Source organism: Oxyura jamaicensis, chromosome 8, assembly GCF_011077185.1.
Source record: "Oxyura jamaicensis isolate SHBP4307 breed ruddy duck chromosome 8, BPBGC_Ojam_1.0, whole genome shotgun sequence".
NCBI lineage: Eukaryota > Metazoa > Chordata > Aves > Anseriformes > Anatidae > Oxyura > Oxyura jamaicensis.
The window spans coordinates 685,363-711,556 of NC_048900.1; the positions used below are offsets into that span (position 1 = coordinate 685,363).

Here is a 26,194-nt window from a genome sequence, read left to right on the forward strand (position 1 = left end):
TGTTCTCCAGGCCCCTCACCAGCTTCGTAGCCCTTCTCTGGACTCGCTCGAGCACCTCCATGTCCTTCTTGTAGCGAGGGGCCCAAAACTGAACGCAGTACTCGAGGTGCGGCCTCACCAGAGCCGAGTACAGGGGGACAATCACTTCCCTGGACCTGCTGGCCACACTGTTTCTTATACAGGCCAGGATGCTGCTGGCCTTCTTGGCCACCTGAGCACACTGCTGGCTCATATTCAGCCGACTGTCAACCATCACTCCCAGGTCCTTCTCTGCCTGGCAGCTCTCCAACCCCTCATCTCCCAGCCTGTAGCTCTGCTTGGGGTTATTGTGCCCCAGGTGCAGGACCCGGCACTTGGCCTTGTTGAACTTCATGCAGTTGACCTCGGCCCATCGGTCCAGCCTCTCCAGATCCTCCTGCAGAGCCTTCCTACCCTCGAGCAGATCGACACACGTACCTAACTTGGTGTCGTCTGCAAACTTACTGAGGGTGCACTCAATGCCCTCATCCAGATCTTCAATGAAGATATTGAAGAGGACCGGCCCCAGCACCGAGCCTTGGGGAACGCCACTAGTGACCAGCCTCCAACTGGATTTGACTCCATTTACCACGACTCTTTGGGCCTGGCTATCCAGCCAGTTTCTAACCCAACGAAGCGTGCGCCAGTCCAAGCCAAGAGCAGCCAGTTTCTTGAGGAGAATGCTGTGGGAAACGGTGTCAAAAGCCTTGCTGAAATCAAGGTAGACCACATCCACAGCCTTTCCCTCATCCACCCAGCGCATCACCTTGTCATAGAAGGAGATCAGGTTCGTCAAGCAGGACCTGCCTTTCATAAACCCATGCTGACTGGGCCTGATCGCCTGCTTGCCCTGCAAGTGCTGCGTGATGACTCTCGAGATAATCTGCTCCATGAGCTTCCCTGGCACTGAGGTCAAACTGACAGGCCTATAGTTTCCCGGGTCAGTCCTCCGGCCCTTCTTGTAGATGGGCGTCACATTTGCTAGCTGCCAGTCAACTGGGACCTCCCCCGATAGCCAGGACTGTTGATAAATGATGGTAAGCGGCTTGGCCAGCACCTCTGCCAGTTCTCTCAGTACCCTTGGGTGGATCCCATCCGGCCCCATCGACTTGTGCACATCCAAGTGCCGTACCAGGTCACCAACCATTTCTTCATGGATAGTGAGGGCCACATCCTGCTCCCCATCCCCTTCCACCAGCTCAGGGTACTGGGTATCCAGAGAACAATCAGAATTGCCGCTAAAGACTGAGGCGAAGAAGGCGTTAAGCACCTCCACCTTTTCCTCATCTCTTGTAACTAAGTTTCCCCCCACATCCAGTAAAGGATGGAGATTCTCCTTTGTCCTCCTTTTTGTGTTGATGTATTTATAAAAACGTTTTTTTGTTATCTTTAACAGCAGTAGCCAGATTGAGCTCCAGATGAGCTTTGGCTTTTCTAATTTTCTCCCTGCACAGCCTCGCGATATCCTTATAGTCCTCCCTAGTGGCCTGCCCACTTTTCCAAAGATTATAAACCCTCTTTTTTCTTCCAAGATCAAGCCACAATTCTCTGTTCAGCCAGGCTGGTCTTCTTCCCCGCCAGCTCGTCTTTGGGCACGTGGGGACAGACCGTTCCTGCGCCATTAACATTTCCCTCTTGAAGAGCGCCCAGCCTTCCTGGACTCCTCTGCCCTTCAGAACCGCCTCCCAAGGGACTCTACCAACCAGTGTCCTCAGCAGCACAAAGTCAGCTCTCCGAAAGTCCAGTACAGTGGTTTTACTGGTCCCCTTCCTGGCCTTGCCAAGAATAGAGAACTCCACCATTTCATGGTCACTCTGCCCAAGACAGCTCCCGACAATCACATCCTCCACCAGTCCTTCTCTGTTTGTGAAGAGAAGGTCTAGCGGGGCACCACCCCTGGTAGGCTCTCTAACCAGCTGTGTCAGGAAGTTATCTTCCACGCTCTCCAATAACCTCCTAGACTGCTTCCTCTGGGCTGTGTTGTGCTTCCAGGATATCTCAGGGAAGTTGAAGTCCCCCATGAGAACCAGCGCTGACGATTTCGCAACTTCTGCCAGCTGCCTGTAGAACTCCTCATCCGTCTCCTCGTCCCGGTTCGGCGGTCCGTAACAGACCCCGACCAGGACGCTAGCCTTGTTGGCCCCGCCGATCCTAACCCAAAGGGACTCGACTTTGTCATGCCCAGCCTCGAGTTCTACAACATCGAAAGACTCTCTAATATAGAGAGCCACTCCACCACCCCTTCTGTGCTGCCTGTCCCTTCTGAAGAGTTTATAGCCAGTCATTGCAGCACCCCAGTCATGAGAGTGGTCCCACCACGTCTCTGTGATGGCAACCAAGTCGTAGCCTGCCTGCTGCACAATGGCTTCCAGCTCCTCCTGTTTGTTACCCATGTTGTGTGCATTAGTGTAGATGCACTTCAGCTGGGCCATTGCCTTATTCCCCGGCCTTGCTATTGTTCCCCCTGGCACAGCTCCAACAATCCTTGCTTCAGCCCCATCCCCCTTCTTACCTAGTTTAAAGCCCTATCAATGAGCCCCGCCAGCTCCTGGCCAAGGATCCTTTTTCCCCTAAAGGATAGGGACCCGTCTACGGCCATCAGACCAGGTGCTGAATAAACTGCCCCATGGTCGAAAAACCCAAGATCTCTGCGTTGGCACCAGCCCCGGAGCCACGTGTTTAACAGGTGGGCTTTCCTGGTCCTCTCCGTACCCCTCCCTGTCACCGTAGGGATGGACGAAAGCACTACCTGCACTCCTGCTCCATCCACTAACCGTCCCAGCCCCCTAAAGTCTCTTTTGATTGCCTTCAGGCTTCTGTCTTCAATGTCGTCACTGCCCGCCTGGACTATCAGAAGAGGATAATAATCAGAGGGGCGTACCAGGTTGGGAAGCTTCCTGGCAATGTCCCTGACCCTGGCCCCAGGGAGGCAGCAGACTTCCCTACGGGTAGGGTCAGGCCGACAAATAGGGCCCTCTGTTCCCCTAAGGATAGAGTCTCCCACAACAATCACCCTTCTTTCTTTCTTGATGGAGGCAGTCCTGAGGCGTGGAGTCGACCTCCTCACCCTAGGCATCCTCCTGGGTACGCTTGCTACCTCTTCCTCAGTTGCTGTTGATCTCTCAATCTCCAGGGCCTCAAACCTGTTGCGTAAGGGCACCTGGGAAGGTGGGGCTGGAAGGGGAGGGCATCGCCTGCGATGTCGAGCAGGGACCTTTTTCCATTCCTCCTCAACTCCCAGATCCCCTCCCTCTGCCTGACGGCCACAGGGCAGGGGGTCCACCCCCATTTGGGGTGTCTCACCCCGGTACATCTCCTTGAGGCCCTGCAGGGAGTCGCTCCACCAGTCGATCTCCTGCTCACACTCCCTGATATCCCTCAACCTCTCCACCTCCTCCTTGAGCTCCGCCACCATGCGGACCAGGTCATCCACCTGCTCACACCTCACACACACAGTTTCTCTGCCTCCTGCCGATGGCAGCAACAGGCTCAGACACTCCCTGCATCCGGTGGCCTGAACCGCTGCACTTTTTAACGGGTAGTCGGTCTGGGTGTGTACCGACTTCCTGGAGAGCGCACCGTGCCTGGTGGAGACCATTATCGCCTCGCTTTTGATTTTATATCAAAATACTTCTGTCCAGGACAACTGTGTTGTTACCACTTCAGGACACAAACTCTAGGATTAATTCCATTAAGGAAGATGGAGTTGTGCTACACTGCTCTAAGCTTTCTGCTGTAACATTGTTCTAGAGACATAATGTTATAGGGCCATATCAGAAGCCAAAATCTACTGGCTGGTTTAGAACAGGATTAAAGGGCAGATGTAGCAACTGCCTGGGAAATTATTATCTGAATACGAACACTTCCCAGTTGCAGTGGCTTGTAGCCTGTGAAGAAATAACCTGAATGCCCACAGAAGTATTCCAGCAAGGGGCACCACCAATGAGCACCGGAATATCAACATACAGGCTGGCACTGAAGAGTACTAGAGAAAAATCACATCCCTTCTACTGGAATGAAGCCTCTCTCCTTTCAAAAAAATTAATGAAAGCAACTGCAACAGGGTGAGAAAGCAGGTATTAGAATTGAACTGACTGAATTAATTCAGTCAAGTAAAACAAAAGGTGTTTTATCTATTGCTCTAATTAATCCAGTCTACTAGGCCAAAAAGCATTGATTCCTTGTTCTGAACTCCTCCCTTACAAATGCCTATTTCATTCTACTTTTACATTGAGCAATCTTGTCAAATAATAGATACACCAGCGCTTGACCTATAAAACCATCTCAAATGCATTATTATTTCTCTAGAGAGAGGGAAACTATAATTCTAAGGCTCCTCAAGGCAGGGAAAAAAGATTCTTTGTTAACAGCCTCTTGAAGTCTTAGACAACTTTTTTGCTGAATACGTTCGTGTAGTCATTCTGCAATGTTGAAACAAACAGAAGAATTAGCTGGTTAGGGTTTTTTTTTTTCCTGCATACAAGAGGACTTTAACAACACCATTATGCAGCTCAATACTTAGAAAGGTTTCATTAGAATTCTTTTCTCCTGAATCACATCAATAAAGTTGAAGGTCAGTCTGGTATTCATAAGTGCTGACTTACTCACAGGCTTCTTGCTGCAAATGTAGTTTTGAGATCCCAGAAATGTAACAAAGAAAGTAATTTTAGTTTTTAAAATGATTTTATTCCAGATCACCCTTCACAGACAGCCTTAAACATTGTTTTATCTTGTGCATGAAACTGCTTAAAAAGACTTAACTTTGCTAATTTCAAAAAACAGAACACGAATTTCAAGATAATTCATCAGTAATGGAGAAGGGTGTTTTTCAGGACAGCTTTTGTTTTTCTGCCACTGATATGAAACATTCCTTACTCTGAGTATTTTAATTTCTGTAACGGGAAAAAATCATGTCTATTACTAAAATCATCTAGCTGGCTCTTTAACAAGAGACACTTGAGATGCATTTACTTGGGTGTTATAAGCAATTGTAATCTATTCTTTTAAAAAAATCCTCAGTCTCCTTCCCATGATGCATATTTCAGATTTCTTCCATCTGTGAAGATACACGTTATCAGAGAGATCAAGAATTAGCACTGAGAGAAGGAAAGCAAATGCAGGAACAATGTGGCCAGAAGCACTATTTCAGGGAAAAAAAAATAAAAAAATAAAAATTTAAAAAAATAAAAACTATTGGCATATTTCCAGAGAGCAATTGAGAAAAGTAATATCCAATGTAATCTCTGAAGAGTTTTCTTACCAATTTTCTCAAATACTCATTACCTTTTCAGCTGGAAGGTGAAAACATCCAACAGAACACTTAATTTCAGCTTTGAATTCATTAGTGCTTTAAAATGAAATTTTGCCACTGAACTAATATTTCAAAGCAAAAAACAGGCAACCTTATGGAAAGTACATAGCTAACAAATCATCTCCAAAGATGAAGTCCACCCTAACGCAAGCAACTGAGGTCACATATTACATTTCTAAAATGTATCTCAAACTATGCATGGATGTAATGTAGTCCTTCCTGCAGTTGCAAGCTTTCTTCTAATGATAAAAGTAGAGAGTCACATTTCACCTGAAAATCCTTTTGCCTTCAGCAAATCAAGAGTGGTCTCACATTTCCACACACCCCCTCCACTTGATTCAAGTGTGACTAGTTCTTCCTCGCATAATGTGTTTTTTCTTTTATTTTCTTTTTTTTTAAATAAGGGTTTGGATAGCAGAAGAAAGAAAAAAGCAGCAGCTCGATCTGTTAAGACACTCCTCAGGATATAATAACTTATTTATGGCTTGCCAAAACTTCAACCAGCTTGCTCCTTATCTGAGATCAGAGAGAACTTCTGTAGTTCAGCATCCATTAGTCTAAACACAAGCAAAGAAGGCAAAAAGTTTGACAGAACTTTAAATAAAGCCTTTGCCATTTTCATGCCTCCAAAAAAAGGGCATGGGAGGTTTTGAAGAATTAATAAGGTAACTGCAGTTAGGACCAATGCTATCCAAGTACTTTAAAGCTATTATGTTAGCCCTTCAGTCTTGCGTGGAAGACGACAGGACAGAATGCATCTGTTTTACATATCAAGAGACCAAGACTAAGAGATGAAATAACTCATGGCAAGATCACAGAGAATATCAGTAATCCAACTACAAGTCTTTCATCTTCAGTCATGAGCCAAGGCTTGTAGATTAGTCCTATGCATTCAATCCACCTGTGGATCAATCCACCACCATCAGAACTAGGGGCTTCAGAAGAATAATGGCCCAGCCAGCGCTGCGCTTTTCTCCAGTCCCTGCCCACAACCAAGGGCAGGCCGCAGCCGGGGAAGAATCGCTCCAACTGCCATAATTCACTGCACGTCCCTCCCTCTCCCAAGGGCCCTTCAGACAGAGGCATTTAGTCACCACACAAGATGTGCACGCACACACACACCAGCGCACACAGGGCAGCTGTGTGTTGGCTACACAAAAAGTACACACTGGTCCAAGGGCAGAAGAGTCCACCTCAGCCACAGCCAGAGCAGGCACTGCCCTGAGGTACAGGCATTAAACCAAGTCACCAAGCGAGTCAAAAAGTGCTGGTACATCTCTGCTGGCCAGTCACATTCCCACAACTTCACCACAGAAATCTTGAGTGAACTATGCAGCCTCCACACTGCGATGTCCTTTCCTATCCACCCTGTGAGGAGGTGCAGTTGCCACAAGAAACATTGCTTGTCTCAACTCTGAGAGCAACCAGGCAGCCTGCACATCAATGGTACATTACACCTACAGCAGGACCGTGCCTCTAACTGCAGAGGGGCAGCAGTGAGGATGCGTTCAGAGACCAAAGAGCATTTAGCAGAGGAGCACTAGACAGAAAGAGAACCTACCAAAATGCTCACAGCAGGGCTCACTTTACATACGGCCTCAGCCATACCTGCCTGCTGCCCAGAAGCCATAAATTCAATGAGCAGTTTTCTGCGCTGTGCTACTTGAGTAGCAGCTTCTTTGGAGACAGTAAAATTATTTCATAATCACATCAATGTAACTGAAAGCAAAGCAGACCTCCCATAGATAACTGTGAAAACTGTTGAAGGGAGTTTCTCCCTTCAGTGAAGCCACAGTGGGTACAACATCCTAGCCTACATGTCGGGATGCCAAGATTTGACCAGAAGTGAAGACAACCACAAAATCAATTCTTCATCCACTTTAGTTAACAAGTGCTAAATGAAAAAAAAAAAAAAAGAAAACCTGTTCCAGAGGAAAGTAAAATTTTCCTGAAGATGTAAAACCAACAACAAACCTTGCAAATATTTCCATTGCTTACTGCTAAGTTTCTTTGTGTGCTCCTCTATGCACTGCTTCCAGTAATGAAGAAATAAATACATTCTCAGTTTAGTTCTTTCCATCCATGACAGGTAAAATCCCTTTTTTATTAACTGCCTATTAGTAAGTCCCACAGTACAGTATTTGCCAAATAAGGGAACAATAGCTCCATCTTTTATAAAGTACACTGAAAAACACAAGGAAAAGCGCACACTGCTTGAAGCAGCTGCACTTCATGAAATTATTAAAAACCTTTGCTTTTGTCACCTGGGGTCAAAATTTATCCCTGGTGAGATTCCACTGACTTAGAACAAGATTACACCAAAGAGGAATCCAACCCAATGCCTCCAGGTAGTAAAAAACTGCACAGACTCTTTGTGATAAATATTTTTTTTTCCCCATATCAAATTCATCTATCCTATGACTTACAGCCTGAGGAATTAGGTTTTTTTTATTATTATTATTGTCATTAGCTCCAGAGAATGCATGTATTTCTTTTTTGAAAATTAATTTATCTGGTCCCTATATTCTCTCTATACTATGTGAAATCAGTAATGAAACAACCGTGTTGACACATGCACATATATTTAAATGGAAAAGCTTATCAAAGAAAAAGGCTTCCAGAAACTCAATACATTTTTCATGTGAAGTAACAACTGTTTCTCTAATAGCAGATGCTCCATTTCTTGTCAAGACTGAGACACCCAGGATCGCATTTGGGAATGCTGGGTTTTGGGGTACAACAGCCCTTGAAGCTTATTTCTTCCTGTCACGTGGCGACAGATAAAACTGTGGTTTAATGCTTGCACATGCCCTGCTTAGTCCAAATTATAGAAATTATATTGTTCTGCAGTAAAAGAAACAAACAACCACAAATAAAGTTATTCTATAGAGAATATAAGAAGGTTCACATATCTGTGGTGTGAATCCTGTAAAGCCAGCTGAGGTCATTTGATAGGCGAATAATTTTAAAACAGATACAGAAAAAAAAAATAAAGGGCAAACCCATACTAGTTAGAAGTCTGCTTGTTTCTTTTTATGTATGTCCTAAAGTACCTACAACTCTGCAGACCTGTGGGTTCAAGAGGTTTTGTAACCCTCCTTGATATTAGATGAGACCAAACAAAAATGTTTTTTAGTTAACAAAAATGCCCTTTTCCTCTTTTTTTGTTTATTGAAGAGATTAAGGGCTTGGGTGTTTTTTTATGTTTATCCTTTAAGACAAATGGAGAATTTAACACAGCATTAATAAGGGCCTACAGAAGAGAAATGTTATTAAAAGATCTACAAGCAAAATCCCAAATCCCAATTCCCTTCAGAAAACAAAAATTCTTTTTAGCATGATATTTATAAAATAATTACATGACGCTTACAACTTGTTAAAGACTAGTTTCTCTTAAAAAAAAAAAAAGTTTGATAAATTTCTTTTGAAAGATAAGAATTACTGCCATTCATCATATCATGCCATAAAATTTTCTGCGCAATTATGTTTCAGTGTCAGTTGAACACTACCATCCAGAGATATTCAGTAATGCTGCCATTTACCTATATCTATACAATTTGAGTACTGCAGTAGTGGCTTAGTATTTCTTAGAATTCCTTTGGCACTGTCCAGAGTCAGTTTTAATCAGAGAAACAGACTTTCATGTTTACTCATTTGCTCCGGTTCAGCAAAGCACTTAGACATATGCTCAGTTGTTTTGCTGAATCAGGACCTATAACCCCTCCATGTGGGTGCAGAGTTCTGAAATTCAATTATTTATAGCTTCAGACCCTTGCTGATAAAGGAAATATGCAGTCTGCCGAGTACAAGCCATTCTAAGGCTGTGATACAATTCTCCTAATATATATAACCTTTCTCTGTATCCAAACACTCAAAGTTCTTCAGAATTTTGTGCTTTCTGAAGATAAAAATACTATTTATGCATAAGCCACACCGAAATGACACAGGATCTGACTCAGATGGGAGACAGACAGAAGATCAGATTAAGAAACTAATGTACACAGGAGAAGATCACCAAATGGTAGAGCTGAACAAACATTAATTTTGAGGGCCTACACTGTAGCCTACCTTCCTATCTTCCCAGCTTCCCAATTTTCATCCCTTTGTGTATTTAAATTGCTCATTTAAAAAACATGACTTACTGACTGAAAGGTATTAATTCTTTGTATGACATTAAGATTAACTACCTGTTTTTTTTAAATGGATCTTTTGACTTCTGAAAGTTTTCTTAGCAAGTTCGCTAACACAAAGGTAGGAGCTCATCATATGCTTCCCTATTAGATGACCATCTGACAGTAAGATACTTAAAAATCACCATCCGGATACTGGAAGGATTTTTAAAAATTCAAAACAATTTCCACCCTTAAAAGCTAGTCAATTAAAATTTCTCAGAATGAGTGAGCAATGGCCTTTCATTAAAAGAGTACAGCCACTCCCTTACAGCCTGGACTCAAGGTATCCCAGCCCTTCCAGCCTCTCGGATCCAGCGTGGCAGTGGCACAGGTACAATATGAGCCAGGCGCAGCACACAACCAGCCTGCTGCTCCTCTCTGAGTTTGCAAGCCTATAAATGCTCTGAGTCAAACTTCTCTAAAAGACTCACTTGTCCAGATGCTTGAGGGACAGAAGGTAGTGGGTGGTTTTTCAAGGAAGATAGCAGTTGGCTGGTTGAGATAACGAAGTAAAAGAAGAGGGAAGTGGAGTGTAAAATCTTTATGGATTTGAAAGTTAAAAACCAGTCTGTGCTTTATTTCTGTTACAATAATTCAAGAGCCAACCTCTGTCCCTTGGTTCCCATCCTCTAACCACAATTTAAACAAACAAAACCCCCAACACCTCTGGCAAAAATATTTTGAAGAAATATAAGACCAGCACTTCAATTACATCTGGGAAACACCCAGCAAATACTGTCTAAAAGGGAAGGAAACTTGTGCAAGTGACTCCCAACATATAATTTTTTTCTTTTAATCACATCCTTCACGTGCCAGTGGAAGGACTTTCTATTATACTTTGTAGAATCCTACATTGCTTTTGGAAACACAGTGTTCAAGGTTGAGGGAAATTCCTCCTAAAAAAACAGACATCATGACAATGCCTGTTTCTTCCTCTTGTTACGCTTATTAATATGGCATCCATCACCACTGTGTCTAGGGGCACAGAACCAAAAGATACACTATTGTACAAGCAAATAGGCTTATTGAAAATGAAGCACCACAAGATCACTCATAAGAACAAGTATGCAGAAAGAAAAAAATGCCAGGGTAACAGTATAGTAGAAGAAATAGAGCTGTTGAAAGAAAACCATAAAGGCAGATCTAATGTGAATAGAAAAGTCAATAAGTTTTGTATAATAGAAACTGGATAAGTTCTTCAACATATCCACTTATAATCCAGTTCTTAGTCTCTCCAGCAGCCTGACCACAACTATGAACCTCTGTCACAAGGAGAAACATATCTACAGTGTAAGCATAGGCAGCCCCAAATATCACAGCGACTGAGGTAGAGAACATAGCTGCACGCGCAGATTTTGGTCAGCTACAGATGCCATGGCTGCACCGCTTTGTCCGCAGCAGGGACAATTTATGCTACCCCAGGATCCACCAAGGACAAGAAAAGTCCCAAGTCAACTACATGTTTCCCACTCCTTCAGGGGAGAACCTATCTTGTTAAAGGTCTGGCCCCCAGAGTGTAGGACTTCAGCTGTCTTCCAAGACATTTTATCAAGACATCTATCATGTACCCAATGGCACAGATTTGCAAGCAAGGAAAATAAATGTTTCGGCATTTCATTTAAGACAGAATATTTTTGCTACATTAAGACAGAATAGTTTTGCTCCCAAGACTACAAAGCCAGACTTGCTTTTGAGGTTATCCACAGCTGTAGCATGCACAGTGCTAATAGATTAGGTGAAGTTCCTACTGCAGGTTGCCTCATCTTAGTTTAAGCCTACTTCAAAACTCTAATTCCTTCAGAAAGGAAAGTAGTTTGTCATCTCACCATCTTCCTTTGGACTTTCCATAGGGAAGAAAAAATCTCATAGCAATCCAGGTTTTCTTTGCCTTTTTTTTTTTTTTTCTGTACAATCAAAGCATTGTAAATATGAGCCTACAAGAAATTTGTGTGCAGAAGTAAAACAGATTCAGATGAGAATTTAGACATATACATACCAGCAGTAATAGGAGGTAGAGAAAGAGAGAAATATTCTTTGATTATCTATATAGCGCACTTTCAACATAAAATCAGTGAATAGTATGCCTTAATCTACTACCATGAAAAACATGCAGTCTTGTGGCTCAGGTTTGAACATGCATCTCTGTGCTTCATGACATCTACCTGGATTTTTTGGAGAGATATTTAACACATTAATGCTTTAAAAAGAATGGAAAAAAAATTAGAGATTCTGTCTAGAAAATGACCTGTATTTGAAAGGGTAACAATGCTGAAAATACTAGAAAGTCAGCAACAAAACCTACACCTACAATAGCAATGTCAGCGCACCACTGACTAACAAAAGTAAGGTCTGCTCTCCCTCATCAGCCTCGCTATTTCAGAAACAAAGAGTAGGCTGGAATAAGGCTCAACATATAAAAATCTGCACCCCAGGGAGGTAGCATGCTGCCCCCTGCCTCCCCCCAGGCTTCACCACAGGCACACAGGGATTTTATTCATACTTCCTAGTTTTATTTATATTTCTTAGTTCTCTTTATGCTATGGGAAGTATAGTATACTATGGGAAGTATATGACCCTACCTGTGGGGAAGTCTGCTGCCTCCCTGGGTCCAGGGTCATGGACATTGCCAGAAAGCTTCCTAACCTGGTTCATCCCTCCGACTACAATCCTCTTTTGATAATCCAGGCTGGCAGAGATTATATTGAAGAGAGAAGCCTGAAGGCTATCAAACAGGACTTTAGGGGACTGGGACAATTAGTAGATGGAGAGGGAGCACAGCTTATGCTTTCCTCCATCCCTGCAGTGCCAGGGAGGGGTACAGAGAGGACTCAGAAAACCCACCTGATAAACAGGTGGCTCAGAGGCTGGTGCCAACACAGAAATTATGTTTTTTTTGACAACGGGGTGCTTTCCTCAACACCCGGCCTGCTAACTGCAGATGGGTCCCACCTGTCTCAAAGGGGAAAATGGATGCTAGCCCAGGAGCTGGCAGGGCTCATTGAGAGGGCATTAAACTAGGTAGGAAGGGGGACCGGGCGTGAATAAGGATCGTTAGAGGTGTGCCAGGAAAAACAATGTCAGGGCCAGGGTAGTAGGCAATAGGCCCAGCTGAAGTGCATCTACACTAATGCACGCAGTATGGGCAACAAACAGGAGGAGCTGGAAGCTATCGTGCAGCAGGCTAGCTATGACTTGGTTGCCATCACTGAAATGTGGTGGGACCTCTCCCATGACTGGGGTGCTGCAATGACTGGCTATAGGCTCTTCAGAAGGGACAGGCAGCACAGAGGGCTGGTGGTGTGGATCTCTATATTACAGAGTGGTTTGATGTTGTGGAACTCGAGGCAGAGACTGGGAACAATAAGGTTGAGTCCCTATGGGTTAGGATCCCTCGGGAGGCAGTTCTAAAGGGCAGAGGAGTCCAGGAAGGCTGGGCACTCCTCAAGAAGAAAATCTTAAAGGCTCAGGAGCAGTCTGTCCCCATGTGCCCAAAGACGAGCCGGCATGGAAGACCTGCCTGGCTGAACAGAGAGTTGGGGCTAGAGATTAGGAAAAAAAAGAGGGTTTATGATCTATGGAAAAGAGGGCAGGCCACTCAGAAGGATTGTAAGGGTGTTGTAAGGATGTGCAGGGACAAAATTAGAAAGGCTTAAAGCTCATCTGGAGCTCAATCTGGCTACTGCTGTTAAAAATAACAGAAAATGTTTTTATAAATACATTAACACAAAAAGGAGGACTAAGGAGAATCTCCATCCTTTACTGGATGAGGGAGGAAACTTCGTGTCAAGAGATAAGGAAAAGGCTGAGGTGCTTAAATACCTTCTTTGTCTCAGTCTTTAGCAGCAATACCAGTTGTTCTCTACATACCCATTACCCTGAGCTGGTGGAAGGGGGTGGGGAGTAGAATGTGGCCCTCACAATCCATGAGGAAATGGTTGGCAACCTGCTACAGCACTTAGATGTACGCAAGTCGATGGGGTCAATGGGATCCGCCCAAGGGTACTGCAAGAATGGGCAGAAGAGCTGGCCAAGCCACTTTCCATCATTTATCGGCAGTCCTGGCTATCGGGGGAGGTCCCAGTTGACTGGCAGCTAGCAAATGTGACGCCCATCTACAAGAAGGGCCGGAGGACTGACCCGGGAAGCTATAGGCCTGTAAGTTTGACCTCAGTGCCAGGGAAGCTCATGGAGCAGATTATCTTGAGTGTCATCACATGGCACTTGCAGGGCCACCAGGTGATCAGGTCAGTCAGCATGGGTTTATGAAAGGCAGGTCCTGCTTGACTAACCTCATCTCCTTCTATGACAAAGTGACACGCAGGGTGGACAAGGGAAAGGCTGTGGATGTGGTCTACCTTGACTTCAGTAAGGCATTTGACACCGTTTCCCACAGCATTCTCCTCAAGAAACTGGCTGCTCATGGCTTGGACTGGCGTATGCTTCGTTGGGTTAGAAACTGGCTGGGTAGCCGGGCCCAAAGAGTCGTGGTAAATGGAGTTAAATCCAGTTGGAGGCCGGTCACTAGTGGCATCCCCCAGGGCTCAGTACTGGGGATAGTTCTCTTTACTATCTTTACTGATGATCTGGACAAGGGGATGGAGTGCACCCTCAGTAAGTTTGCAGACGACACCAAGTTAGGTGCGTGTGTCGATCTGCTCAAGGGTAGGAAGGCTCTGCAGGAGGATCTGGAGAGGCTGGACCGATGGGCTGAGGCTAACTGTGTAAGGTTCAACAAGGCCAAGTGCTGGGTTCTGCACCTGGGGCACAACAACCCCAAGCAGTGCTACAGGCTGGGAGATGAGGGGTTGGAAAGCTGTCTGCAGTCTGGCAGAGAAGGACCTGGGAGTATTGGTTGACAGTCGGCTGAATATGAGCCAGCAGTGTGCTCAGGTGGCCAAGAAGGTCAACAGCATCCTGGCTTGCATAAGAAGCAGAGCGGCCAGCAGGTCCAGGGAAGTGATTGTCCCCCTGTACTCGGCTCTGGTGAGGCCGCACCTCAAGTACTGTGTTCTGTTTTGGGCCCCTCGCTACACGAAGGACATGGAGGTGCTCGAGCGAGTCCAGAGAAGGGCTACGAAGCTGGTGAGGGGTCTGGAGAACAAGTCTTACAAGGAGAGGCTGAGGGAGCTGGGCTTGTTCAGCCTGAAGAAAAGGAGGCTCAGGGGCAATCTTATTATTGCAGTCTACAGGTACCTGAAAGGAGGCTGCAGCGAGGTGGGAGTTGGTCTATTCTCCCACGTGCCTGGTGACAGGACGAGGGGGAATGGGCTAAAGTTGCACCAGGGGAGTTTTAGGTTGGATGTTAGGAAGAATTTCTTTACTGAAAGCGTTGTTAGGCATTGGAATGGGCTGCCCAGGGAAGTGGTTGCGTCAACAACCCTGGAGGTCTTTAAAAGACGTTTAGATGTAGAGCTTAGTGGTATGGTTTAGTGGAGAACTTCGTAGTGTTAGGTCAGAGGTTGGACTCGGTGATCTTGGAGGTCTCTTCTAGCCTAGATAATTCTGTTATTCTGTAATCATGACATACTGTAAAGGGCATGAAGCATTCTCATTAAGAATTCATTGCAAAAATAAAAAACAGTGAACAAAACCAAAACGCACCAGGCAGGCACAGCCAGAAACCACAACAGTAGCATTCCCTATGCCCTAACTGACTGCAAACCTCACTACTACTCCCTTTTGCTCTCTTCTTCGCATGGAGACTGATCCTTCACACTGTCCGCAAGAGAGAAGTAACTTTGAAGCTAGCTTATGTCTGGGCTGGAGGCTGGACTGTGTTCCAGAGGTCCCTTTCAATCAAGGTCATTCTGTGACTATTTTTGAATAAGCATCTAATCAAATCCAAAGCCATAGTCATTTTCAAGGGTTTGCATCAAGAATATCTGTCAAGAGAGGAATACTCAGAACTAGGAAATATAACCAAAAAGAAACATAACATTTGCAAAGAAAAATGTTAAGGTTTCTGAACACTGAATAACTGTAACAGTACTTTATTGATAACACTTTTAAAGTAGTGTTTTTAATTAAAGATGGCATTAGGAAGTATGCAAATTTCCTTAGGTAAGCAACAACAAAAACGAACTGTGGTTACCATCAACTAGAACACAGTTTTTATTTTCTACACTGGTACTTTCTTTTAAAGTAGATTTTTTGTGAATTTATAATGATTCAGATTTACTTTAAGTAATCCTTCTTCTCAGCCAAGACCAGCATTCAAATCCTCAGCTCCAGCCACAGACACACCCTGCATTGCTAAAAGTTAATCTGCAATGAAGCTATTGCAAAATGTTAACATCACGTACTATTAAATAATCGAAGTTACTAATGTTGGATGAATGCCTTCAGGAGGTCAGCCCCAGAGAAAGTCCCACCAGGTCTGAGGGCTTGAAACAACATAGTTTTCCATGCTGATGGTGAAAGGAAGCCAAATTGTAACATATTTAATTGCTCAGCCACGTCTCCTCCAAAGCTGGTCATCTTTTCCACAATGAGGACATCTCAGATTTAAGCAAGCCATCTGTCCATTTTTCCCACTACCTCATTTTGACTGACTATATATCCACTTGGCCTCTTCTCCAATGACCCATGATCCAGTATGCAAACTGGACACATAACAGGCTTCCCCTTGTAACCACAGGAAGAACTCTGACAAACATACTCAGAAGAATCACTTCAACACTTGAAGAAACTTGAATATAAGCTTGGTACTTGAAGTCTACAGATCTTTTTCATTTCTCTGTCACAAATTATTGCAAAACACTCTTAAAAATCCCTGTTGTAGACAAGATGTGAGGCAGGTACAATCCCCATAAAACGTATTTTCCTAACATATGAGACCTCCAGTAACACTGTCAACGTTCAAGAAAACGCCTTCATCACCACCGCTGACAGTTAACTTTAAAACAGATTTGATAGCTGTCAGGAATGACATAGGTAAAGCTTGTCCCAGCAGAAGATGAAGGATGGACTCAGTGCCCTATTACAATACTCTTTATATTTATTTATCTGGAATTTTTGTTATCAATTTTATAAACTAAGTAATCGTAATTTGATTACAGATTAGAGACCTTAAATAAACGTAGCCTCTCAATATGCTGAACCGTTCAGCCTTGGCATCATGCTAGCAGAGCCACCCTGCTTCCATTCCCAAAGGTTTCCTGGGCAACCTACCTTAATAACATACATGCACCACATAATTCAATTTTATAAATTATCAAAGTAATTTACATTACTACTGAAGTTCTTTAATGATTTTAAGAGGGAACACAGCTGAAAAAAAACTTCTAGAAAACAGCATCATTTATCACATTGCCATACTAGTGGTCATGATCACAATAGTTTTATATTTACATCTAGGTTTTATACAAACTTCAGGTGGCCTACATTTTTCCAACGTGAAAAACTATGTTCAATAATTCTGAATACATACAGTAAGTTACATTGAACATGCGATTTACATAATGCCACCTACCTGCAGCTGCAAAACACAAAATCATCAAAGCAAACACTGGAGTCACACAACTTGAAGACATTTTTGCAAATACTATCTTCTCAAATCAGCTCTCCTTGTAGCTCTTCATGTAGATTTATTTGCTTTGAAAAATGTGGTATGCTTTGAAATCAAATCTTCCAGACTTTTAATTGCCTACAGGAAGACACAAAAATAAATTTTAATATAAATATAACTTACATACATGTTACTAGCTATTTAAAATTATCTCTCTCATAACAAGAGAAATAGAATTCTCTTTCTTAAAGGGCTATTACAGGAGTGCACTTTATTTGCCAGACTGCCCAGGTATTGATGGCTTACTACTCTTTCTCTTCTGTACTTCAGCACTTCTTTGTGGCCCTTGCTCTTTCATATCATCCATTGTGTAAGTTGTGATCTTCTTGAAAAAGAAAACCCAGAGTCCTTTCTGTCAACTAATACTGAAGTCCTGCTGAAGCCTGGAAATGGTACTCAACCTCAGAAAAGTTTATATTAACTATTCAAACTCTCCCTGGGACACTTCGACATTCATATATTTATTTATCTGCTGCCACCTTTATTATACCACAAAGATGTTTCATGTGTGCCCTAGCTGGTTTACAGGTAACAAGATAAATTTCACTCATTCCTCAGTATAACGACTTGCGAAATCTTTTCAAGATCACTTGACACTAAATATAAAGCTGCTCAGATATTTTAAGAGATTTCAAGACTTGATATTCCAGGTCAAAAAAACAAATAAACAAACAAAACACCTTAAATGTGCTGTACAAACAAATGACAATACAATGGATACCTGCAAGAATTTGAAAATAGTGAAAAATTCTGAATCCACAGTGCACGCCACAGCTCTTTAAGGGGAAGCACATAATACGCTCAATATCCTATTCCACTTCTTCATTTCTTTTTTAAATCTACTGTTATTTAGTTGTCCAGAATGAAATCATGGACCATGTAGGTAAGGAACTAGAATGTTGGTATCACATTCAATCAAATAAAAATCTCATCTATTTCACTCCCTTACCAGCAGCAGCAGATGACAGATGATGCCTCAGCAAGCACTAACATTGCAAACAACCATGGAGCCACATGACAGAAAAACACCGAGTCAGGACCACATTCTAAAACTGTGACAACATGAACATCATTTAAAAGGTTCTTGCTGACATTAAATGGAATGAAATACACAGTCGGACCAAACCAGGATTACACAGTGTGTGCCACGCTGTGGATGGCCAGAAATCAACACAAGGAAAATGTGTGCCTGCATCAGCACTTGAAGATACCCGCTGGCAGCACTCCTACAGCTATGAGGAAAACACCAGAAACCACTCTGCAGATTTTCTCCAGGGGTTACCCTGCAGGGACAGCCCTGTCCTGTGCAGAGGGAGCTGCTACCCACCAAGAAAGAACAAACTGTCAGCACCCATGGCCAGGAGCAAGGCCTCAGGCAGATCTTTAGCTCAGCACCCAGCTCCTGGCACACCCGGCCCGTCTCAGGGGTGCCGCAGGAGCGGCTCTGCAGGCTCCCACTTCATGGGATGGAAACACGGCGGCAAGGAAGGAGCTGAGCATCTATCACAACATGGGGTTTCACGCAGTCCACTTCCAAGCTCTGTGTCCCCTAGGATTCATTTGTTTCCTACCAGATTTTAGGGCACAGTATTTTAGGTTGAAATTTCAGAAGTGATGCTCCTCCTCCCTGCATCTCTTCCAGCAGCTTAGCAACACTGTCTAGATAGCAGCAGTGGAGGAAGGAAGCCCCTAGACAAATGATAACACCTGTAATTCTACCTAACAGCCTTTATTTTCTACCAATCAGAGCTCATTCCAAGGAATCTGAAGAGGAACATTTATTACCTTGCATAACAAAAACATGATCTGGGACTCTTAAGGAAAAACCTTCAGAAGGATGAACACACACACAGACACACTCAATGCTTGAGTGACTGAAGACAGCCCAAAACAGAAAAACCTCAGAAAATGATGGCTTCCTTGGACAATTTACAGGGTTTGTAAAAATTATTCATCCTGAACCTACTGGAAGCATTTTGTGAGTTCCCAGCTACCTCTCATTACACACACACACCCCAAGAATGTAAGGTTATATAGCTAAACATACTGATCCACGGGGGACACTGAATTTTGTGGTACATTAAGGCCAACCTTTATTAAGCGGAAATAATAAATTGTTGACAAGTGTTGGACAATCCTTTAACACAGAAGTTTTGAACATGAAGATCCAAATCAAACAGATTTAATGCCAACATGGCAAGCTATATGGAATTTATGGCAGATATTGAACATCATTTGGGAAGTCAAATGTGAGCTGGAATCATTTGTTGCTACTTCTCTAGATGAAGAGAAACCTAAATCTACTCAGTGAGAGTATTTGGTTGCTAACTCAACTTTTAATGATGCCATAAAGACAAAATGATAAATACAGCAAATCATAAGGTTTCTAGCTAAGAGTAGCTATAAAAGAAAATTATAACATCCTGTAAGATGTCGTAAGTGCAAACAGGCAATGAATGAGCATTCTGAAACTTGATGAAATGGTTGTAAATCAGCAGCTTGACAACAATTAACAAAAGAGAAACCAGAAAAAAAAGAGTAAATGGAGCACATATACTCAGTAATATACTAAATGGGAAAATGAAAGACATTACTTAGATCACACTGCCGTGAGCATAAACCTCTCTTCAGTGACATGTTTGTACGGCACACAGCTGTGCAGAAATGGGAAGCACAGGGAAAGAACTGGAGATAAAGCTACGTTGCTAAGAACATTTCAGCATCCCATACTGTATCGGCCACCTACCCAAGCATGTTAAAATGCCAAGTTTCAATTCAGCTTTGATTTTGGAAGAATGATTTAAAAAAGGGGAGAGAATGCATATACATTTCCCTCCCCAAAAAAAAACAAAAGAGTGGTTTTAACCCTACCACAACCCACTGACCAAACCATTTTCAAGGTTTAACCTGGAGCTGACGGATACAATCCAAAAGTCCTAGGCTTCTCTTCAATTCTGTCAGCTCACAAAGGCTGAATAATAATAATTTAAATGAAGATTAGGAATAGCTTTCTGAAGAAAGGGCTCACTAGCTTGTAGATAAGTGTTCACAGAATTTAAAAAAGGAGAGCAAATGTCAGACACTGAGACGCAATGTGAAAGGGTGACAAACTGACAGCAGTTTTCATGAATTTAGGAACTCCTCGCTACACAGATTTCTGAAATAAAGCAGTTTAAATCAAAAAGCACAGAATGTGATAGTTTAAGAATAAAGCTACCAAGTGCACAATTTGCAGGATTTTGGAAAACCTGATCATCTTCACCTGTGACTGGAAAGGTGCTCAACAGCTAGGTCTGCAGTTTCCGTGATGGTATCTAAAAGCAAAAAAGACACTAATGAAGAAGACGGGCATCAGTTTGCCTTGCATGTTTGATATTTGGGAGCAGTCCTTTTCTATTTGGCCACCTGCTATCCACAGAATGCAGGTGTTTCATCCAGTGTCAGTCCTTCAGAAGTCACCTATGAAGCTGCTATTATCAGACAGTACCAAAGAGAAACAAAAAAGAAAATGGGTGATAAAAAAACATTTGTGGTGCAAAACATGCCATATTTTGCTTCAGTGTGAAACCTACGGTAACTAGTAGGAAACCTATGGTAACCAGAAGAATATGATGAAACCTGCAAATTAAGAAAAGTTGAAGCAGTCCACAGAACAGGGGGACATTTCCTTTGAAATAAGAGAAGAAAGCTGTGCAAAAGCATTGGGAACCTAAACTATTTATCCAAGAAATAAACATAACTGTTAGTCGATTTGAGATTCAAAAGAAACTTCCAAGAGAATCATCTTTTCCTTTGGGGTATATCTGGGTAGCTATTTTTGCAGCCGAGGTCGTGAAAGGGCATATTAAAAGTGTAACCGAAAAATCTTAATGAGGAAGAGGAAGAGATGTCATGAGAGCTTCAGGATTACTAACACACTGATTTAATCCCAATGTTTTATATGATTGGAGGCCGTAAGAAAAGGGGATAAAAAAAGGCATCTGGAGTTACTGAAGAATCGTAGTCCAAGAGGCATAACCTGGTGGGATTGTTTTTACTGAAGTTTGCTGTGGTCGAGGCCACTTGTCCTGATGAAAACAAGGGGCCTAAACACCACAAAAGAGACTGCTTCGCTGCAAAGTATCACTTCACAAATAGGAATAAATGCAACTGAGAAAATTAGGAAAAGCCTTAATGGGAGATTTTCGTAGGGGCAGAAGACTTGGAAGGATGTAGAGGGGAAAACATATGATGAAGCACATGACAGAAAGGACAGGAAGAGGAGGAAGCATGAGTGAGGTTTTAATTAGGTTTAAAGTATATCCATCAGAATTCTGATGCATTAAAGCTTTGCTAGAAACCAAGGAAAAAAAATATGCTTTTGCAGGACACTGGGACACACTGACTGGCCTATGAACTTGACTAACTACAAAAGGACAGGTCTCATAGCTTTTTTATACTGGATGATAACAAATGCTCCTTAATTCAGTGGTATTTAAAAGAATCTAACTGTAACAGCCAGCAGCAGCAAGCACAAAACACAAATCACTTCACTACTGCCACTGCTCTACCTTTCATTAGCTGAAATATTTTTCTTTGTACAAATCTGCTGTCTTCCTCAGAACTCAGTCTTTTGTGGATTTTTTTAAAGCTATCCTTTGAACTAGAAAGTCACCTCTAATGCTACAACATTACCAAAGAATTTGAAAGTTGAAAGCATGCTATATCCTCTAAAAAACACCATTCCACTAAGGATTTCCCAGTTCTCAATGGCAGGTGCTACCAGGATCTAAGGCTCTGTCGATGGTTTGTTACTAAGAAAACATTCTGTGCTGTTTTGCCACTAGCAGAACTGTATCTATTCCTACGCCTGTTTCACATTCTCCAAAAAACAGGACAGGATTCAGCTTTAGAAGTGCTTGAAGGGCTACACATGAAAATGAGCAAGTATAAGCCCTACAATATAACTATGATTAAGCAGTGTCTGCAGAACATTTGAGAATTTTTCTACTCAGCCTCTTCCTGTACTTCTAGCAAAATAACTATTACTCGTGGCTCCCCTTGAGATCAGTGATCTCTTTACCTTCAATTTTTACACACTTTTCTTCTCCTGTTAAATTTATGTTTGCCTACAAGGAAGCTGAGAGAAAGTAAAGTCCAACCTGACAATATAGATGCCTGCAGGATGCCACAGCCACAGATTTAGGGATATTTGTTTCCTATTATAGGCTTCTATACTGCAGAAATTCACCACAGTCATTGCCAAATTGGGTTCTCAATGCTTTGTTTTTCCCCCTTTTTTTCTGTTCCTTTAAGCCTTTTCCCCAGTAGTCACCATCTGTTTCTCTAATCACCACCTACCTTTCCCATACAAGTTCTTCCCTTGCCTTAACTCTGTCATACTCCTTGTCTAACCTTTTCCTTTCCTGCCTGAAGAATAACTTCCATTTCCTCTCCTCCTTATCAACATGGACTCTGATAATTCTCTCTTCTTTCCATGCATGATGCCAGAGATTACAGAGCTCTCTACAACACTGCTAACAAACACTTCTGTGCCAAAGCGAGCCAAGAAATCTTCCTCCACTAAACCACGTCAGAAGTCCCACCAAAGTGAATGGGGATACTTGAGTGAAGCCAGCAGGATCTGTCCCTTTGTGTTGTTTTGCCATAGCAACGTGAACCCAAGTTTCTAGGCTATCCAAGAAGGCCTTCACAGCCAAAGCTTTTTCACTTTTTGTTTGTTTGTTTTACGCATGGCAACCATTTAGCTTATTTAACCAGTTTTTCTCCCCCTTGTCCGTGTTGGCTCCCCATGTGAATGCTGTAAATACATACATTGCTTGCATCGGTAATAAAAGACAATCATTTGTAATGAAGCGCACCCATGCTCAACAAAAATCTCACAGATGGTTAACTGCATGAGCAGTTCTATAAACTTAGAACAGTTTTGGAAGAGTTTACGTATAATTTCACTCATTATATTTGCATTTCAGTAGATTTCCTTTTTATTAGATGACATTTATCCTCTCTCGATTCTGCGTGATTTACACACGTGCAAGTCAGAAGCTGACTAATAAGGTTAGCAAATATTAATATGGGACTGAAAACGTATGTGCATCTTTAATGCCTATGTCCAAGGCACATACATAAAGTTCCACCATTCAGAACTCAAAACAGTAACTTATTCATAAACTATTAAGGGTATAGATTCTGTTTTAGAAACATCGAAGTAGCTTCATTTTCAGAGAATACATGAATAGTAATAAAACTAAAAATCCTGATAGATCAAAAGCCCAGGGAAAAAGTAATTCTGATATTCTGCAGTTCACATGATGCTGTGCTTGTAATAGGACATTTCAACAAGTCACAGTTAAAGGCTATGGGAACTGGACAAGTGCCAAGGGAAGATGTTTTATGCCCTTTAGCAATTGTGCCCCTCTATTCCACGGGACTCTTGTAACATTTTGTTTATTTATTTTCATATTAATGTATTACAACGTAGCTTGCCAAATCACAGGAAGCCACAAAATACATACACATTAGTCCACAAAGTATGCAAAACTATTTCACCTTTTCAGCAACATGTTACTGAACTTGGTTTTGTTACCTGGTAAATATTTTGCCCACTGCTGGCATGAACATCCAGTTTGGATGGTGGTATCTATTCTCAGTATCATTTCATGACCAGTTTTCTCTTTGGCTTCCCAACACTGTTTTAATCAGCTGACCTGAATTGCTGTGAGTTTAGACCAGAAAAGTAAATTCATGAAACCAGACACCATGGAAGTTTTAGCTGAATAATCATTGCACAATATAGCACAAAAGTGAAAGATGGTTTAAAGAAACAGGATAAAAATCATTCTTTTGTATGTTCCCAGGACTTGCCTTCCCCCAAACACAGTGAGGTATGCTGCTGAATCTTTATAGGCTCAGGGGCAAGGTTTCACTTAAAGTGTAAACAAGAGAATAGCCTCTTTCAGGATCAGGATGTAGGAGGGTTTCAATACGTGGAAGGAAAGGAAGTGCATTCAGGAGTTTTTTAGTGGAAGGAGTACACAAGATTCTTCCTGAAGAAGGAGACTTGCAGCACAGATTCCCTTTTGACAAAAGCTAAAATTCCTAGAGATTACTGAATCTACGGAAGGGAATGCACATGGCATACGAGACAGAGCTTAACAAGGCAAACAGCCTATGTGTAACTCGAGCATGGAATCAGAGCTCTTCTATTTTTACACAGGGCCTTCAGGGACATCCTACAACAGAGCATCCCTAAAGGGAATAGAGAAAATAAAACGTTGGGATGCTGTACAGCTTGAGCTATAGTGGCTCAAGCAACCTGGAATCTCGTACCAGCTTCAGTCACATATTTTCTGTGCAACTCATGGTTAGTCTAGTGTCCCACACACAAAAGAGTCGTAACAGGACCTGTATATGGGCACAGCCTCCCCCCCCCCCCCCCCAGTTATCTACCTAGAAAGAAAGAAAGATAATCACATTTCAGGCAGTTCTGACAGAAATCTCACTGCTGTCATCAGGGAAAACTGGTGGCAATATTATATACTGTTTTCCTGATGTTCTGTTACCTTTTCAGGTAGTGGAAGCAGCAAAAAAAAGCAGTGAAATCCAGAATCTGTATATACATAAAGATGGGACTAAAGTTTTCATTCCAGCACAAGAAATCCAAGTCCAAAATATACACCTAAATAAAACTCAAGTTCCTGAGGAACTCAATATCTCACCACAACTAACAGGAACCAGGCTCACATTTTTTAAATGGGGTTTGCTGCTTCTGAAAAGTTTACCCTGAAACAAAAACATCAGCGCTGTACAGGAATCTTCTGAATGGACAAGAAGATCATGAACCACATGAAACAGATCTCTACAACTTTGTATTCTCGTAGATACATTTCTTTGGCCTAATTACATTTCTTTTTATGGTTTCTAATTGGAAACAGAATAGGTTTCCTGGCACCGGACTATCTCACTCTTCACAAACACAGTAGCAGCCAACAACGTCACACAAATTTCGTTATCTTAAGGTTTTTTTGGCTCAGTTTCTAATTATACACCTAAACTAAATAGATAACAGCTCTAATGCACCTATCCAGAGCAATAGAACCCTAGGGAAGCATCTCCTTTTGGCTATGCACAGGAAAGGAGTCACAGAAGGATGGAAAGTAACCAACTCAGCAAGGCTTCTTCCACGCAGGGTGAGAGATTTTAGCAAATCCTTCTCTCAAGGAGTGCCTGATACAGTTATTTTTTCAAGACCAAACTGCAAAACCTTAGAACTTTATCTAGAACTAGTGGTAGGTGGAACCTCCCTACCAGCTAAAATGCTAAATCAATCTCCATTGGATCTCAAATCTTGAGATTATCTCTATACACTTAGAAAAGTGGTTTTGAAACCATGGCCTACATTAAATTATATTAACTACATTAAGATACATATCACTGTCTGAATTAGTTGTGGAGAGACTGCAAGGGGTAATAACAAAAAATAAATAAATAAAAAAGAGTGTGGCATTAAGCATAAATTTTCTATAAAAGGATGCAGGCCTCTAGAGGAAAAAGAATGGTGGTCAAACTGAAGAAGACTGAAAACCAGCATTTCCCAGATCAGAGAAATTGGATTGAGTGTTACAAATCAGCCTTCTCCACTACCATCAGCTGTAGGATGCTACAAGTCATAAATGAACAGCTTAAAATATTAACTACTAGGTACTTTGAAACTAACCACATTCATCATCAAAACCACATTTTGGAGTTAAAAAAAAAAAAAAAAAAAAAAAAAAAAAACAATTTTTTTTTTTAAAAAAAAAAAAAAAAAAAAAAAAAAAGAAGCATGTTTTGAAGTTTGCTCTATAGAATAAGATATAATTTAGAAAGCACATAGTTTAAAAGATTATTTCTTCAGGTTGCTAAACAAGAACAAAAGCTAAACACATTTATCAAAAGCTAGCTGTCAGCCACTAAATTTGCAGATGTACATCTGTAAGATAGGAAACTTCTCCCACACAAATAGGGAAGACCTCAAACTGCCATACAGCTAAAAGAATGAGTCAAAAGGAGCTTCTCTTTATGTAGGAGTAACCCCTCACTGTCTGCCAAATAACCAGTGTAATTTAATTTGTCTGGCAGAGAAAC

At 42.2% G+C, this 26,194-nt stretch overlaps 1 protein-coding gene across 8 annotated transcripts in view; it reads right to left on the minus strand.

Annotated features, from left to right (window-relative positions):
* The window catches only part of TGFBR3 (transforming growth factor beta receptor 3), a 129,860-nt gene that overhangs the window by 95,299 nt on the left and 8,367 nt on the right, over window positions 1-26,194 (minus strand). For 6 of the 8 annotated variants that reach the window (XM_035332819.1, XM_035332816.1, XM_035332812.1 and 3 more), the window contains exon 2: window positions 16,973-17,146. In XM_035332819.1, the coding sequence (XP_035188710.1) occupies window positions 16,973-17,033 (61 nt within the window). In that variant the 5' untranslated portion in view covers window positions 17,034-17,146. Of the gene's footprint in view, window positions 1-16,972; window positions 17,147-23,654; window positions 23,784-26,194 lie in introns of those variants that run through there. The other 2 variants (XM_035332815.1, XM_035332811.1) reach the window with 2 other exon arrangements.